We start from the raw sequence: 15,985 nt of genomic DNA, 5'->3' as shown, positions 1-15,985 counted from the left end.
CGTGTTCTGCTCACTAACAGAGTAGTAGGAATGAAGCCAAAGTGTATTAAATTAATGGAAGAGGTCCCGCCCTGAGGACGTCAGACTCAGTGGCGAAGTGAGGCAATAATTCAGGCTGGGACATCATCTCTCAGACTACTCTGTACATGCAAACCACCAGACTGCTAATTCTGCTGGCTTACCCTGCCTCTGTTAAAGGAAACACAATATGTGGCTATCAGAAATCACATCTAACCAAGAGAATTCTCTTTAATCTTATTATTGTGATGTTTAATGAGGTTTTGAAAATAAATAAATAAAACTACTTATGTCAATTAATTTAATTTTTTAATTGCAAGTAAATTAAAGCTGAAATATGAGTGTAATGAGTGGAGATAATCAATAACAATAACAGTAAAGACGCTAGACGAAAACAACAATGATTAGGATACTATGAGTAAGAACGAGCCATTGTAATACTTTTTAAACACAGATACTCTGAGTTCAAACAATTTTAAAACTGAGGCATCAAACAAAAGTACAAAAAAACTTCACACACATTCACTGAGACTGATCTTGAGCTACAGCAGTGTAGCTTCTGCTCCTAACTGGCAGCATTAGCCACTTTTAGCTGCATCGCTTTTTTTATTCAATTCAATTCAGTTCTATTTATATAGTGCCAAATCACAACAACAGTCACCCCAAGGCACTTTATATTGTAAATACAATAATGCAGAGAAAACGCCAGCAATCAGCTGACTCCCTTTGAGCAAGCACTTGGCAACAGTGGGAAGGAAAAACTCCCTTTTAACAGGAAGAATCCTTCGGCAGAACCAGGCTCAAAGAGGGGAAGACATCTGCTGTGACAGGACAAAAGAGCCCCAGAGATTAATAATAACTAATAATTACCTGATTTTTTTTTTTTTTAATTTTTAAGTGTTTTACATTATTTTTAACATTATTAGTTATTTGGCTTGCGAGAGTGACAGAGACTGCGAATACTCATTTAAATGCATCTTTTTTGTGTGCACCTACGTACCTGAGATAGCGCACATCGAGTCGTATATTCATGTCAGGCCAGTTGACTTCCCATCATCCATTTCTAACCCCAGTGACCCCACACCGACTGACCCGCTGCCTCTTCCCTGCAGATGTCACTTTTGAGACTATCTCTATTTGTATAATTCTAAATATTATGATCGCAGTCTCCTCTGTGGCCACGACTGAGCCGCCTTCGACGCACACATTCTGACACGTGCAAAGTGATCGTTGCCGTGTGATGTTGCAAGATGGTCAATCTACTTTCTGTTAACATGAGCTCACCTTTTAGGCTCCACAGTTTTATGTTAATATGTGATTATGTGTGTTTAGATTCGTTGGCTCCCGCCTGCAGATGGAACTCCTCAGGGATGGAAGTCCAGGCAGTTCTGCTGAAGTATGTGTGAGTAACAACACACACATGCACACACACAAACACACACACACACACACTCGTGCGTACACATAGTTCACTGCCCTGCTGCGTCAAAGAAGTGTACATACTCTGGTGTGAAACCTCTTTTGTAAATGTTATGACACTTTGCATAAACAGGAGTAGAGTTATCTTAAACACATGTCAGGAATATCACGGGGTGTTACTTCACACGTGTTTACCTCTTTTGGCCCTCAAACCTCACAAAACCTCCATCCAGCTAACTGCCAAACTAACCAGCTAATTAGTCATGTTTCCTCTAGTTGACTTCAAAAAACAGACATACTAATCGCTAACACAAGTAAAGCCTGTGGTTTGATGAAACCACACACCTCACATGTGATCATAGGAGATGAAAGGTGCGATCTAAAGGGGAACTCCATTATTTTCCCCACTCTGGTCACAAGGTACAGAGGGTCGACTTTTCCCATTGATGTTATGGTTGATCTCAGGCATCAAAAGCAGCAAGTCAAACAGAATATACAATGAGTGGCAATGCCAACGTTTAATAAATCAGACCGAGAAGAGCTTTGCAAATATGACTAAAATGCTAATGCTAGCTGCTTTGAAAGGCAACACAGTTACAGGGAAAGTCACTCAGTTCTTTCACTACTTGACTACAGTTTTGAGACATTTAACCTGGCTATTTCTGTTCTGTGCTGCTTTTTACATCAGCTCTACTCCAGCCAAAGTTCAGAAGAAAATTTACAAGATTTAAACCATTAATTTGAAAAGTAAAGTCGAGTGCTCAAATTGTCTCTACCAAAGCTGCTAAGCTATTGTTCCCCTGCTGTTTCAAAGTTATCCATTCACAGAGGGAATAAAGCTCGAGAAAAGATAAGTGAAAAGCTTAATATGTGTTGACACGTGAATCCTTTAAAACTTTAAAGTAAAGCCCCTACAATAATATAAAGGAAACCCCAACAATCAGACATCCCCTATGAGGAAGCGCTTTGGTGACAGTGGAGATGAAAAACTCTCTTTTAGCAGGAAGAAATCCTGAGCAGAACTAGGCTCAGGGAGGGGCGGCCATCTGCAGCGACCGGTTTGGGGTGAAGGGAGGGAAACAGGGCAAGGTATCCTAGTATCCTAGATAGTATTTAGAGTACAATGGGAGACAAAGCCAACAGTTGTCAGGCTCCTGTGGAACCAGCTCCCAGTATGGATTCAGGAGACAGACATCTCTACTTTTAAAATTAACCTTAAAACTTTATTTTTTAATAAAGTGTATAGTTAGGGCTAGAACTGAATCCTTAGTTATGATGCAATAGGCTGCTGGAAGTGTTTCATCACTCACCTTTTTTCACTTTATGTGTTTAAGCAGCACTCTGCATTTAATTAATAGTTAATATTAATCTCTGGCTCTCTTCCACAGCATGTCTTTGTCCTTTCTTCCTCCCTTCATCCCCAGCTGGTCCCTGCAGATGGCTGCACCTCCCTGAGCCTGGTTCTGCTGGGAGCTTCTTCCTGTTAAAAGGGAGTTTTTCCTTCCCACTGTCGCCAAAGGGCTTGTTCATAGGGGGTCGTATGATTGTTGGAGTTCTCTGTTTTCTCTGTATCACTAGGATCTTTACCTTAAAATATAAAGCACCTTAAGGCAACTATTGTGATTTGGCACTATATAAATAACACTGAATTGAGTTGAATAGAACTGATCTCTGTCTTTGAAGCAGCCATTTCGAAGGGAACTGGATCTGAAGTCCATTGCACACAGTTGTGTTTCATCCTTAGTTAATGAGGATCAATTTTTTTTACAATTTCAGGACAAGCATCAGGTTTCTGCAGTGAAATAGTTCTAAGATATGATTACAGTTTTTCTATGGAGGATCAGAGGAAATTAGACCTGCCTAGCGGAAAGACGGCTGATATTTATTATACTTGTGTGTGTGGGAAAGTTTATTATTATGCACCCGCTCTTGCATTGCTATAATAAACACAGAATATTGTTGTGTAATGTTGTTAGTTATATAGCACAGATATTAGGTGCTGTTTGTCATTTTGTCAAACCCTGGCAGGATGAAATACATTTTTTAATTTAAAACCCTGTTTTTGGCATTTCTGCATTCTGACAAAGTGCACAGTGGAGAAACATAAAAAAGATGGGGCCGAGGGAGACGGAGGACGTGATCCAAAAGGTCGTAAATGCGAAATATTCACCCAGAACCGCTGAGGTACCTGGGCACTGCTGGAAGGGCCGTTTTTATGAATCTTTATTAAAAACTGATTAGCGTGGGATCTTTATTTCAAATAAATTACAGATGACTTAATTTTAGTGGAGCGGCAGACGGTACACAGGGCCGTTGGCTTCTAATAAGTGCTTTGATAAGTACATGAGTCAGCTATAACCACGCATGAGCAATGCAGCACGTGCTCTTTGCTCGGGGGTTCAGACAAACTGAACGCTGTTGTGCTTGCAGAAAAACAAAACCACAAAGCAAAACAAATCCCCTGCTAGTCTGTGTATCTCTGTTGGCTCTGACTCTGTGTGTGTGTGCGTGTGTGTGTGGCGCCAGTCGCACTGTCACCAGTACCCTCCCTTCAGTCTCAGGACAGGAAGAAACATGTTGCCCCAACCCCACAGGGAGTCAGCAGGGAGTGGGTGGGTGGTGGTGGAGGTGCTAGTGTGGAGCCTAACATTCATCAAGCTGTTGATTGGTGCTACTCCTCCATCACCTCCTTCTAAGCCTACATCATAGCTTACATGTCCGTTTCTTGACATGTAAACATGCTGTGTGAGGAAAACGAGCTATTTGAGTAATTTGGACGTTTCTATGACTTCTTCTCTGCCTGCGGTGGGTGGGGGGTGGGTGGGGTGTACAAAAGAGGAAGGAGGGAGGGGCTTGGAGGAAATAATTACTTCTCTATCAAACCAGAAGGAAGTCGTTTGGCTGGTCAGGCTCCCCCAGTGGATATTAGGCCTTGAGTGAAACAACAACGACCCCACATCCGGCTCACGGTGGAGGGCAAAGTGCAGCCGAGACATCCAGTCAGAATATTGTTATAATTACAGGTGACTGATGCAGGAGCACACAAATTATGCAGCGTGCAGCATTACTACATGTTCAAACATAAAGCTTCAGACAGACAAGCACACACAACGATATGCAAACAAAAGAAAAGCTTCGGTTCATCAACATTACAGAAGACCGCTCACGTTTGCTCGCATCTATTCACGCTGATACTTTTTTGATTTACTTGCCTCGGCTTTAAGGGGATTTGTTGTTGTTTCTTTCACTCCAGTTATATTGCTTACAGTATTGCCTGATTGCTTCTAAATAAACACTTTAACATCTTCCCAGAATCACTAAACACAAATTTTTACGTGGGACCTCTGAAGGTTTCTTTCCCTCGACCCTCAATCTGGTTTCTAGAATGACATGTTGCTTTCCTAAACACAATCCTAAACCATGTGATAGGTGGGGAAGCAAGAATATATATTATATGCATGTGTATTGCAGCATAATGCAAGCTACAGTATTAATTAAAATGATAGAAGAGATGATTTTGCAGTGGACAATATCAGTCTCATAAATAAATCTATTAAGAGTAGCTTATGTTACACATGTGCTACTTGTGTTCATAGTAGAGCTGCAGGGATATTACTGATGCTCTAAAACACATCTCCCCAGTAACCGTGTTGCCAACTGAATGACACTTATGTTGCTCAGTGTCTGCCTTGTTGAGTTAACCTTACTACTGAAGGCTGCCCCTGACATTTTGCATCTTAGCAAACAAACAGTTAATCCATACAAGTCCATGTGTCTTTAGGCCTTCGTTGCATTTCAAATAAATGCAGTCGACTTGTACTGAAAGCTGGCTGTGATGAGGGTATAACTGATTTGTGCAATGTAATCTGCTGGGCAGAATACTTGTGAAATATTTTTAGTTGCATGACTACAAGAATAAACTTGAACAGAGGTTAGGGAAAGAAGGCGTCTGTGTTGCACCACTATTGTGCAATCTGTCTGATATTGTCTTTAAAAAAACAGCAGAAAGGACAACATTTGTGAATTTGTTGCTAAAGCTAACTGGGTAAACTTGAGCGATGCACGCTCACAAAAATCCACAGCTCTGCGGTTCAGAGAGGCCTGTGGTTGGTTGCTGCTTGTCAACGAATGGAGACCACTCACTGTCTGAGTATGCGACTTAGGAAGCGTAACTGCAGGCCTGAATGTGGATGTGTGAACAGCTGGAAGTGAGGTAGCATTCAGCCGTGACTGGTAATGAGTTGTCCTAATCACCTGGCTTCCTGCCTCTCTAGGAAAGTGCTGTTTAAAAAAAAACTTTATTTACAGCACCTCATACAAGTTTAAGCAGCTACTGGTTTTTATTAGACGCTTTAAGTTTTTGTTCTTGTGATTCCCCCAGGAGGCTTTGTCTGGTCAGTCGTCTGGCTGTTTGTGAACCTGAACTATATTTGACATTCGTGCTCTGGTCTTAGGTTCCAAAGACAACCTAATAGTGGACATTAATGCCCGGTGAACTGGAGGGAAAGGTAATCCGGATTTTCCATCTGACAAGACATGGTGAGGGAGTGTAGGGGGGTGTAAAACCCCTATCATGCATGCCTGTGTGTGACCCTGAAAGAGACAAATGTGTGTGTGTATGCAGCCTGGCTGCCTGCCTTCAGGAGCTTTTTTGGCCAATAGCCTGACAAAACCAATGGTTCCTGCACAATGTTGCACTAACTCCCACTGGAGGAGAGCTGAGGGCCAGCTGGGGCCCTTTCTAATAAGGAAGTGGGACTTTATTCTTCCACCCCCTGCTGACAGATGCACACACGCACACACACAAACACACACAGTGTATAGTACAGTGTAGCTGCACTGTGGCACCAGCTTGTAGGAGCTGGATACATGTCAGCAGCTGCATTCATCACCACCCAGCTCCAGCAGTTATTGCTGGTATGTGAGAAACACAGCCAGGGCCTAAAGGCTTTTCCCCGGATTAAAGGGGTTTCAGACGGCGATCTTTTTCATGGCCACGCTGCGCAGGTAGAGATCTTAAAGGACCACATGGGTGTGTTTGAAGTTTTAACTCGATATTAGATATATTTTACTGTTTTTTGTTGTTGCTGTTGTTTTTTCATCATTTTTTCACAAAAACTGACATCAAGCCTGAGTTCATTTTGTAAACTGTAGATTTATTTTTTGCTTTTTGATTCATTTAAGGGTAGATACGAAAAGCGAGGGACATTTTTTAGAGGTTTTTTTTCCATCTGAAACCCAAGGTTTACAAAGACAAAGAAATTTTCCAGACATAAAAAGGAAGGAACAAAACAGTCCTCTCTTCTTCATTTGCAGCACCGTGTCAGTGATCAGTGATAACACAGGCAGGAACATTTACTACACGAAACCTGGTTGAAAATTTTTGAAAAAACAAGGAAACAACCCACACATTCACGAGAAACCGAGTCACCTCCCACACTCAGAACTGCTTGTTTACTTATCTCACATCATGCGCCCGGGCCAAGTTATTGGATGTAACACATTAAGCCGACAAATCACTAAACCTTTCCCTAATCCGCACAGACATGTTCAATGATCAACCCAATCTTTAACCTTGGTGTCTCAGCCAGAACAAATAGGGTGCTCTGGAAGTATGCGTCGCATCAGTTTAGCCAAGCGGCTGTATAACGCATCGATTGCCTCATCCCTGATTGAACACGCAATGGGGCATTAGCTAGGCCAGCCATCCCCCTTCAAAAACGCACTGTTCTCTGAACAGGGAACACTTCCTACCCCACCTCTCTTCTTTCCCCGCAACAGTCTATCCAGCTCCTCTTTCTTTTAAGGTCATATTTGGTTTAGTAATTGTTTATTGTTCCACCGAGTCCCCCCAAACTCAAATTCCTATTTTTGGTGATCCATCTGGTGTGGGAGCTTGCATGGTTGACCTTTCTCTTTGAAGTGTGGAGGTTGGGGGTTTGTGGAAGATATGGCTGTCAGGCAGACATCCTGTGACAGTGCTAAACTTTGAGCTCAAAAGACTTTTAGTTTGAATGGACTGATATTACAAAATTAGTTCACAAATAAAACTGTGTAATATACGTCCTGACAAAACTCCTGTATAATATGGCTCAAGTCTTGACTTACGATGTCTTCTGCTGCTTGGTTTCGTCTCTTTTGATCTACGGATTTTAAAAAAACAAGATACGCTACTTTTTTCAGCTGCTATTGATTTTTCCCCTGTAACAAAGAAATTAGTTACACTGCTGCTTATATCACTGTCGTGTTACTCCACAACATTGCCTAAGATACATTTCCACAAAAGTGCCAGGTTATGACACAGCATTAAACCTTTCATGTGCACACATGCCGGCATAAATCCCTGTCTTAATGTGTAGAGCAGTGGGGGGTTATTTTGGTGTTGTTACTTTAGCGTCAACACAGGAAAACCAGCCAGAAAGGATGTTACACAGAAGTGACTATAGAAGTATAACATAGGCAAGATTTCCTTTACTATGTCTGAACCAGCGCATATCTCTGTATTTCTTTAAAATCAATCTTTCAGACTGATATACGTATACAAGTCTTGAGTCACCCCTCACTTCTTTATATTTTGCCAGGATAATTGAAAACAGGCACAGAAATTTGCGCAAATATGTGCAAAAATACATGGAAATACAGTATGTAAGGAAAAAAATTCAAAAATTATTGAAATTCAATAATTGGTATGACCACTTTTATTCTTCAACACAGTCTGAACTATCTTAGAAAAGCTTTTTTAAATTTAAGTAGTTCTCCAGGCTTCTTGAAGAACATTCAAACCTCTTCTTTAGACGTCGGCTACCTTTTGTTCTGTTTCCTATATCCTATTTCCTATTCCTGTAATGAAGAAATAACTATCTTATACCCTTCAAAATTATTATCTTTGACATTTTTGTAGATTTATTTAAAGAAACAAGAACAAGTTATGTAGACAAAACTCTAGTTCGTCCCTGGATTTTTGTGCCTTTTCTATGTTTGATAGGTCAGTGTTAAATGGCTATGCAAATAAAAGAAGTGGTCAGGTACAAGAACTGGACTAAACGAGTGAAACAGCAGCCGGTGTTCAAAGAAAAACTTTGAAATACTTTCAGAAAGCTTGGAGAACTATTGCACAAGACCACTTTAAAAATGACTAGAAAGTCTGGTTCCTCAGACGTAAAATATAGAGAAATTATGGGGGGCTCAAGACTTTTGCACCACACTGTACAATCAGCTTAATTATCGCTCTGGATCCAGGGGTCTTTTGATACGTGCTCTGTAATAATGTGTTGCCTTTACAGGCAATCGGAAAGAATGGATCTTGTTCCTGGGCATGGGTCCCTTTACTGTCAGAAATGATTTCCCCTTTGTGCAACAAATTCTAAGTAATGTCCACCATGCAATCACCACCATTCAAAAGTTGTCCACCTCTCTGCCACTTTTGTCTTCGCTCCATGAGGTTAGACAGTTGTGTTTATCTATCTTTATGATTTTTTTTCTCTCTTGTGCGATTAAATGGAGAATTTGTGTAGTGAAAGTGACAAAATCATGCGATTAACAACTTTAATCATTACATTCAGGAACATCAGTGTGACAGTCACATATAATGTGACGACAGTAACGTGTAACTTTGTAGCTTCAAACATAAACGTATGTTCAATGCAGCTTAACTTTGTCATACCAGTAATAAAAGAGCTTGAGAACATTTAAAAATCATACAGTTTTGTTGGAATAAAACCAAAATTCACTCCTCTGTGAAACATCGTCAGCAGGTTTATTCCAACTGTCTCCTTTTGTGTGCTCAGGTTCCTGATGTGTGATGGTGGCCGTGGCCGGCTGTGACGGGCGTTGCCGATTGCCTCTCGTGTCCTATTAGAAACCAGGAGGACCGACCTAACTCCAGCTGCTGGAGCAGCGCACCGTCGGTGAGTTCTACGTCTCGGAACGTCACAACCGTTGATCCCAACAGGCGAGGACAAAAGGTGTAGATCGCACCTCGTCGCCCGTGTAGCGGGCCCCCGCAGGGGAGAGGGGGGATTTTGAAAGTGTAGATTTGCAGGAAAAGGTGTGAAAGTCCTTTTTAAAAAATAAAAAATACAAATTTGAGAGACAGCATCAGTCAAAGACATCCACTTGAATGAAGGAAGCAGTGCCAAACTGTACTGACACCGTGTCCACTTTCATCTGTGCATGTTTGAGGTTTGCGAAATGTTTTGAACAAATACACCAGAATTTTAGCACGAGATTGAATGTGGGTGTGGTCTTGGCATTGGATCGGGTGGGGATTTTAAAAAATCGGTGTGACTTTTACGGCTGTTAGTGTTTTCCACGTAATTCCCAGTGTTTCCATTAGCATTACGATCTTCAGCCTCACCCCGCTGTCGTTCTTTCTCTTTCAGGCAGCAGCAGCCTCATGGGCCTCAGGACATACTAGACCCCAGCCTCCATCACACATCGAGTCCCCCCCCCTCCCCAAAAGTCCCTCCAAATCTTTTTTATACTGTTACGTAAATTTACAGGCAGTGCTTGGCTACACCTCCTCTGACACCTCCGTGAAAGGTACCAGGCATGCACGACAAAGGCGTCCGCGCTCTTTGTTTACCGACTGACTGCATCGCCCGCCTAGCTGGTCTCTCGCTCTGCATCCTCTACATGCGGGTGTAAAGCCGACCACCTAAAAGGAGTGCAAACGTTGTTTTATGCAACCACTTTGCAGACGCCCGGAAGTGTGGCTAAAGTGCTACTGAGTAATGTTATTATATGACTATAATTATTACTATTCTGTATATCATTCATATTAATGTTATTATGATTATGAAATTACATGTTGAAGCATGACTTTGCAAAAAAAAAAAAAAAAAAAAGAGCGTGAGAGAGAAAACAACGAAAAAACAATGCTGTACATTTTTAGATATTTTAAAGAAATACAAAAAGGTATTTTTGTAATCAAGACGATGTTTGAAACGGTTTTGTTTGGGTTGATTTATGTTGTGCTAAATCGTGTGAGGACGTTTTATACCTTTTCTTTTTTTGTTCCCTTTCTGTTCGGTGCCATTTTAAAACAACAAGTCGCCCTGCTATACCAAAGCAGTCCTGCCAGTTTGCTATTGTCTCTGCTCCAAAAGGAATTTTGATTCGCTCATGTGTCCTTTTTTTTTGTCCGTCTGTGGCGTCTTTACCCGAAACACAGAAGTCTTTTGTCTGAAGCGATTTAACGTTGAGTGACAAAACGCACCTGATCCGGCTCGTAGTTTGGCTGTTTGAGGTAATCAGATGTGTGAAAAGAGGCACTGACAGGAAAAAGCCATCGCCGGTGGAAGGTAGCGTGACCCCAATGTCACGTATAGCGTGATGGCAATACTTGGCAAACTGAGCCCTGCTATAATTAGGAAATCGCTCCTTCGCTGTGTAGCAGGAGGACAGCAGCACAGTATAGAGAAACAAGACCAAAGGCTTTTTTTTCCTCTTTTTTTTTTACACTGGAGAGCTATCTAGGCTAGTGGTTTATTCCATTTTTGACTACTTTTGTAGTCAGTCTGATTTCTTATGAAGTATGACATTATTTTTGCAGCATGTCCCTTTTGGTGTCACTCCAAAGAGCCACTCTGCATCTGAAAGGATATTCACTTTAAGCGATTTGTGTCTTTTGTCTATTTTTAGGGAGCCGGTGTGATTCAACCTGCTTTTGTAAAGTTTGAATTTACATAATAATGATTGGAGTGAGATGTATAAAAAAAGAAAAGATAAAAAACAAAACAATCTTTTGTAATCTTGCAATAACGTCTTTGCTGTATGACATATCATCGAGTGATCATATTTCTGTGACATCTTGACGCCAAAATCTTCATTCGTTAATACGAAACCAGTCTCCGAAGGCCAAGTCGCATTTCACGCCGATGTGACAATCAAACGGCGTGAGGAGACGAGCGTCCCCTGTGATGTTTAGCCCCTTTGTGTACAATTATATCGGACTGGTTGAATCATACAGTAGTCAAGTGTTTGTAATTAATGATAATATGCATCATATCTATTAAATCAGCTGAAGGTTTTGTTTTTTTTTGGTTTTTATTTTTGCTTTTACAGACATTTTTAAGCCAAGTGTGGCACTCAGATTTATTAGAACAAGTATTTATACAACGTGCGTGAATGTTGTGTGTGTTTTTTAATGGGTGTTGTCTTTTTAAGGTTCATAGAAAATGCCCATCATATAATTCAATGTAAGTATTATTGTAAGTTTTATTGTATTTTCATTTGGTAAAAATTTCTAGAGCTTTTTTCTTCGTTTGTATCGGTCTGATTGGAGCATACTGTATGTAACATGTGAATACTGTTTTACCTGCATAATTCACTGTGAAATCCAGAGAAGAAGATATACTCCTCGAACGAATGGGCCTTTTGTGTTTCGCCAGCGGTACGGTACAGAAGTTCCTGAAAAAACGAATAAGACGACCCCCCCCCCCTCCTTTTGTCAGTGACAAATCATTTCTTTACTTGTTTCAGTATACCGCGTGTGTAGCTGTGTGTTCAGTGCATGTTCACGGCATGTGTGTGTGCGTGTTCTTCTTTTTCCTTTTTCCTAATGCATACAGTACTGTTGATATTTATGTACTTTAGCCGCTGTAAGGAGAAACTGTATTTCAGTGAATTGCAGAGGTTTGTTTGTTTGAAACAAAAAAAAGGAGATGATCAAAATGAGACGTTTTTATGAAAATGTTAAATGAAGACATTTCAGGCCATCTGCCATTAAAGATTGACATTATCTGTGCTGTCATGATTATTTGTTCAGAGTGTGCATGTTTTCTGAAATGTGAAGACACTGATAAAACTCTGATATATATACTGTCATATATAGAAATGACCTAGAATCACAAGGCACTTCATTAGGTACGCTTTGCTAATACTGGGTTGGACAGATGGGGGTGGCACAGATCGATCAGTGTGCTGGAAACATTCCTCAGAGATTTTTGTCCTTATTCATCCAAGGGGATGAAAGCATCGCACAGTTGCTGCACATCCATGATGAGAATCTCCTGTTCCTCCTCATCACAAAGGTGCTGTGTTGGATTGAGATCTGGTGACTGTGGAGGACATTTGAGCATAGTGTCATGTTCAAGAAACCAGTTTGAGATGATTCAAGCTTTTTGAGCAACCATCAGAAGATGGGTATGCTGTGGTTATAAAGGGTCGGACCTGGTCAGCAACAATACTCAGGTTGGCTGTAGTGTTTCAATGATGCTCAGATGTTACTAAGGGGAAATGTCCCTCAAACCATTGCACCGCTAGCCTGATACAAGACAGAATGGATCCATGCTTTCATGTTTACACCAAATTCGGACCCTACTCTCTGAATGTTGTAGCATAAATGCTCATCAGTGAGGTATTTTCACCCAGAAAACTGCTATGTGAGCACTGAGCAGATGGTCGTGTCCGAAAATCCCAGCAGATCTGCTGTTCCTGAATTCAAATTCAGACTAGCATGTGTAGCATCAACAAATCACCTCTCTTCCTCATTCTGATACTCGGTTTGAACTTCAGCAGGTTGTTTCAACCATGTTTATATCAGTCCCTGATTAGCTGATTAGACAGTAGCACTAATTTGCAGTAGGCCATTATACCTAATGAAGTGGCACACGAGTATATTTGATGAGAAAAGATGAAATCAATGTTTTTTTGTTTGTTTGCTTTTTGGTCACAGGATAATTATAGCAAACCTTATAGACATTAAGCTAACTGGTTCCTCTTATGTGCTAACAATCTGAGCAGGCTCACTGAAGCGCAGTAGCCAGGGAACTTGCTAATGTTTAGTCTTTTAATAACTATGTAAATAACTGGTACTACCTGGGCCTTTATATTACAGGCCACAGTTTACATCATTAGATATTTTTAGATTTCAAGACTGCATTTGGTAATTTTGGCTCCTCTTAGAAGTGGCCTTGTACCCACAGAGAAATCCACCTTCGTATTGTTCCATTTCCTCTTCCATTCTTACACTTTTCATTGGATAATACCTCCCCCGTAATCCCTGGAGACCATCAAAACATGATGTGGGATTCTATAAAGTGGTTTGTGTATCAGGAGAGCTGGAGACCTCTCACTGCCCTCTATAAGAATAGCCCGCCTAACCCAGGGGCTGGCTACTCCTGAGACAGAGGCCACAGCCAATTTAGTTTCTCTCTTCACTGTCTCCACTCTCCTGTCAGCTCAGTCACACCAGGTGGCACACAACAGCTTCTCACATGACACACACTCGTCCGTGCCCGGGGGCGTTCACGCAGGGTGTCGGTGCAGAGCAAAGTGAGGGACGAAAATGCTTGTGTGTGCAAAGGTATGTAATCATCTGGGTGCATGCATGCATACACCCAACCGGCAACACTTTGTAATGGTGTTACTCCATTTGACAAGCCCATTAAAGAGGTGTTTCTGTCTCAAGCTCTTCTGACTGCAGGATGTCAGACAAATGGACTTGCTGACAAGCGTTTTTATTTTATTTCACTGAAGTGAACAGTCAAAATTCAGGTAAATTAAAAATCTTCTCCTTGGTTTAATACATTACCTGAATATCAGTGTGTATACTTGAACTAGTTTTTGGGCTCGTGGCTGTTAAATACAGACCAAACATTAGCATGGCTTAACAAACATTCAGCTAAAAACTGATGTTTAACACATTTAATACTTTCCCAGCTGGTTTCCAATGGGTTTTATTTGTGCACCTTTTATAAGTTGTAGACACACAAAGAGAATAAGTCAATCAGCTACCGCAGAAAACAGTGAAAAAGCTTCCACAGCCATGTTAGCACACATGCTAGCAACTGAGCTTACAGCTAATAACCGCATGCTAACACGCTCACGCTGATGATACTAGGATGTTGATTTTGTTGTTACTAATTATTTTTTATATATATGTTTTTTTTTTATCATATTGACAATACTTGTGTGTGTTATGCTAATGACTATGACTAAAGAAAATGAATGGAAAAACAAATAGAAATGTAAAAACAAAATAAAAATAAATAAAAATGAAAATAAAAATTTACACAAGGCAGAGCTAACTAGCAAGTTCGAATAAGTATTTCAAAATTTCGACTTACTTCTGAGTAACTCAAGATTTTGAGATACTAAAAGAAATTTTGATTTATGGATGAAAAAATATGAAGACTTGATGATATATTTCCTATTAATGTCTCATCTCTTAAAGGCCAGCCAATGGCCAGCTGTCTCAGCTCCATCATCATCATCATACTTTTCACACAATAATGCTTTCAAATGAACATGTTTGGTACAAGTCTCCCCATCCGGTTGCAGCAGATGGCCCTGCCCCTCCCTGAGCCTGGTTCTGCCGGAGGTTTCTTCCTGTTAAAAAGGGAGTTTTTCCTTCCCACTGTCGCCAAAGTGCTTGCTCATAGGGGGTCATATGATTGTTGGGTTTTTCTCTGTTTTTATTATTATAGGGTCTACCTTACAATATAAAGCAACTTCAGGTGCTTGAGGTGATGTTGTGATTTGGCGCGGTTAAAATAAAACTGAATTGAAGTGACATCTGAGCATGTACGCAGGCATGAATTGTTTATAGTAAGAGTAGGAATCTGAGGAGTCTGAGATAAAGTATTCTGTGCTGACTGTCTACTGACTCATCATCCAGCAGTCTGCATACGTCTCTACAAAGGCCTGCACAGTCACTGTCCAAACAGTGACTGGCTAAAGCTGGGCTGTGTCTTCTTGGAAGCATTGGCCAACTAATAGCCCCGACGCTCACCAGCACGCCGTCAGTGTCTATGTGATCGTTATTCTTTCACATGAGCTGACGACTTCAGAGTGAGTCAGTGAATTTGATTTCACTGCGGTAGAGGGGCTGAGCTGGGCGAGGAGTGGCTTCTCCCTGTGTTGTCCTTTCTTTCTCCTCTTCTTCACACACACAGACTCTGTCTTCTTCTTGTCCTCCTATTATTTTTCCTTCCCCACCTCCTCCTCCTCCCCTCTCATCCACAGCTTCCACCTCCCTCGGGTGGGCCCCTTGCGCCCACAGTCTCACAGCAATCAAAACACTGAAGGCTAACTCTCCCACGACTTTCCTGTTTCCCACTGATTTCACTCTAACTCTACTAGATTCCAGATAAGTACCGGAGATATTATTCCAATAATTTGAGTTGAGATCCAATAATTATGTAGTGGGGCTTTGTGTGTGTGTGTGTGTGTGTGTGTGTGTGTGTGTGCGCGCGTGTGTGCGTGCATCTGTGTAAACAGGGTGTGTTTCATATGGTAACTTGGCTGAGGATGACATCATAGAGCAGCTGAGAGCCTTCTTCTCAGACAATAAAGAGCTCCACAGTGCTACCTAGTGGTACAGATATTACAAAGCATTTATGATTCACACATAACCAGTGGCAGATAAAGAGTACACATCTTTGTTATGGTAAAAATAATCCTCTCTCTCTCTCTCTCTCTATGTATATACATAGCAATAGGACAAAATGAAAGCCATCATTTGCTAATAGAAGTCAAAAAATATTTTAACTTGCAATACTGCCACAGCTGTAAAATCTGAACTTTATAAGTTGATCCTATCCAT

At 41.1% G+C, this 15,985-nt stretch overlaps 1 protein-coding gene across 2 annotated transcripts in view; it reads left to right on the top strand.

The window, feature by feature from the left end:
• LOC116333160 (RNA-binding protein with multiple splicing) overlaps nucleotides 1–12,180 on the top strand; it is a 40,243-nt gene extending 28,063 nt beyond the window's left edge. Inside the window, exons 7-9 of one of the 2 annotated variants that reach the window (XM_031756332.2) lie at nucleotides 1,351–1,414; nucleotides 9,225–9,344; nucleotides 9,819–12,180. In XM_031756332.2, coding sequence (XP_031612192.1) covers nucleotides 1,351–1,413 — 63 coding nt within the window. In that variant the 3' untranslated portion in view covers nucleotide 1,414; nucleotides 9,225–9,344; nucleotides 9,819–12,180. Of the gene's footprint in view, nucleotides 1–1,350; nucleotides 1,421–9,224; nucleotides 9,345–9,818 lie in introns of both variants that reach the window. The other variant, XM_031756331.2, reaches the window with a different exon arrangement.
• Nucleotides 12,181–15,985: the final 3,805 nt, after the last annotated feature.

The sequence above is a fragment of the Oreochromis aureus genome, linkage group 3 (assembly GCF_013358895.1).
Source record: "Oreochromis aureus strain Israel breed Guangdong linkage group 3, ZZ_aureus, whole genome shotgun sequence".
Taxonomy (NCBI): Eukaryota; Metazoa; Chordata; class Actinopteri; order Cichliformes; family Cichlidae; genus Oreochromis; species Oreochromis aureus.
Note: the sequence above shows the minus strand (reverse complement) of the source record. Positions and strands in the feature narration are given on the sequence as shown.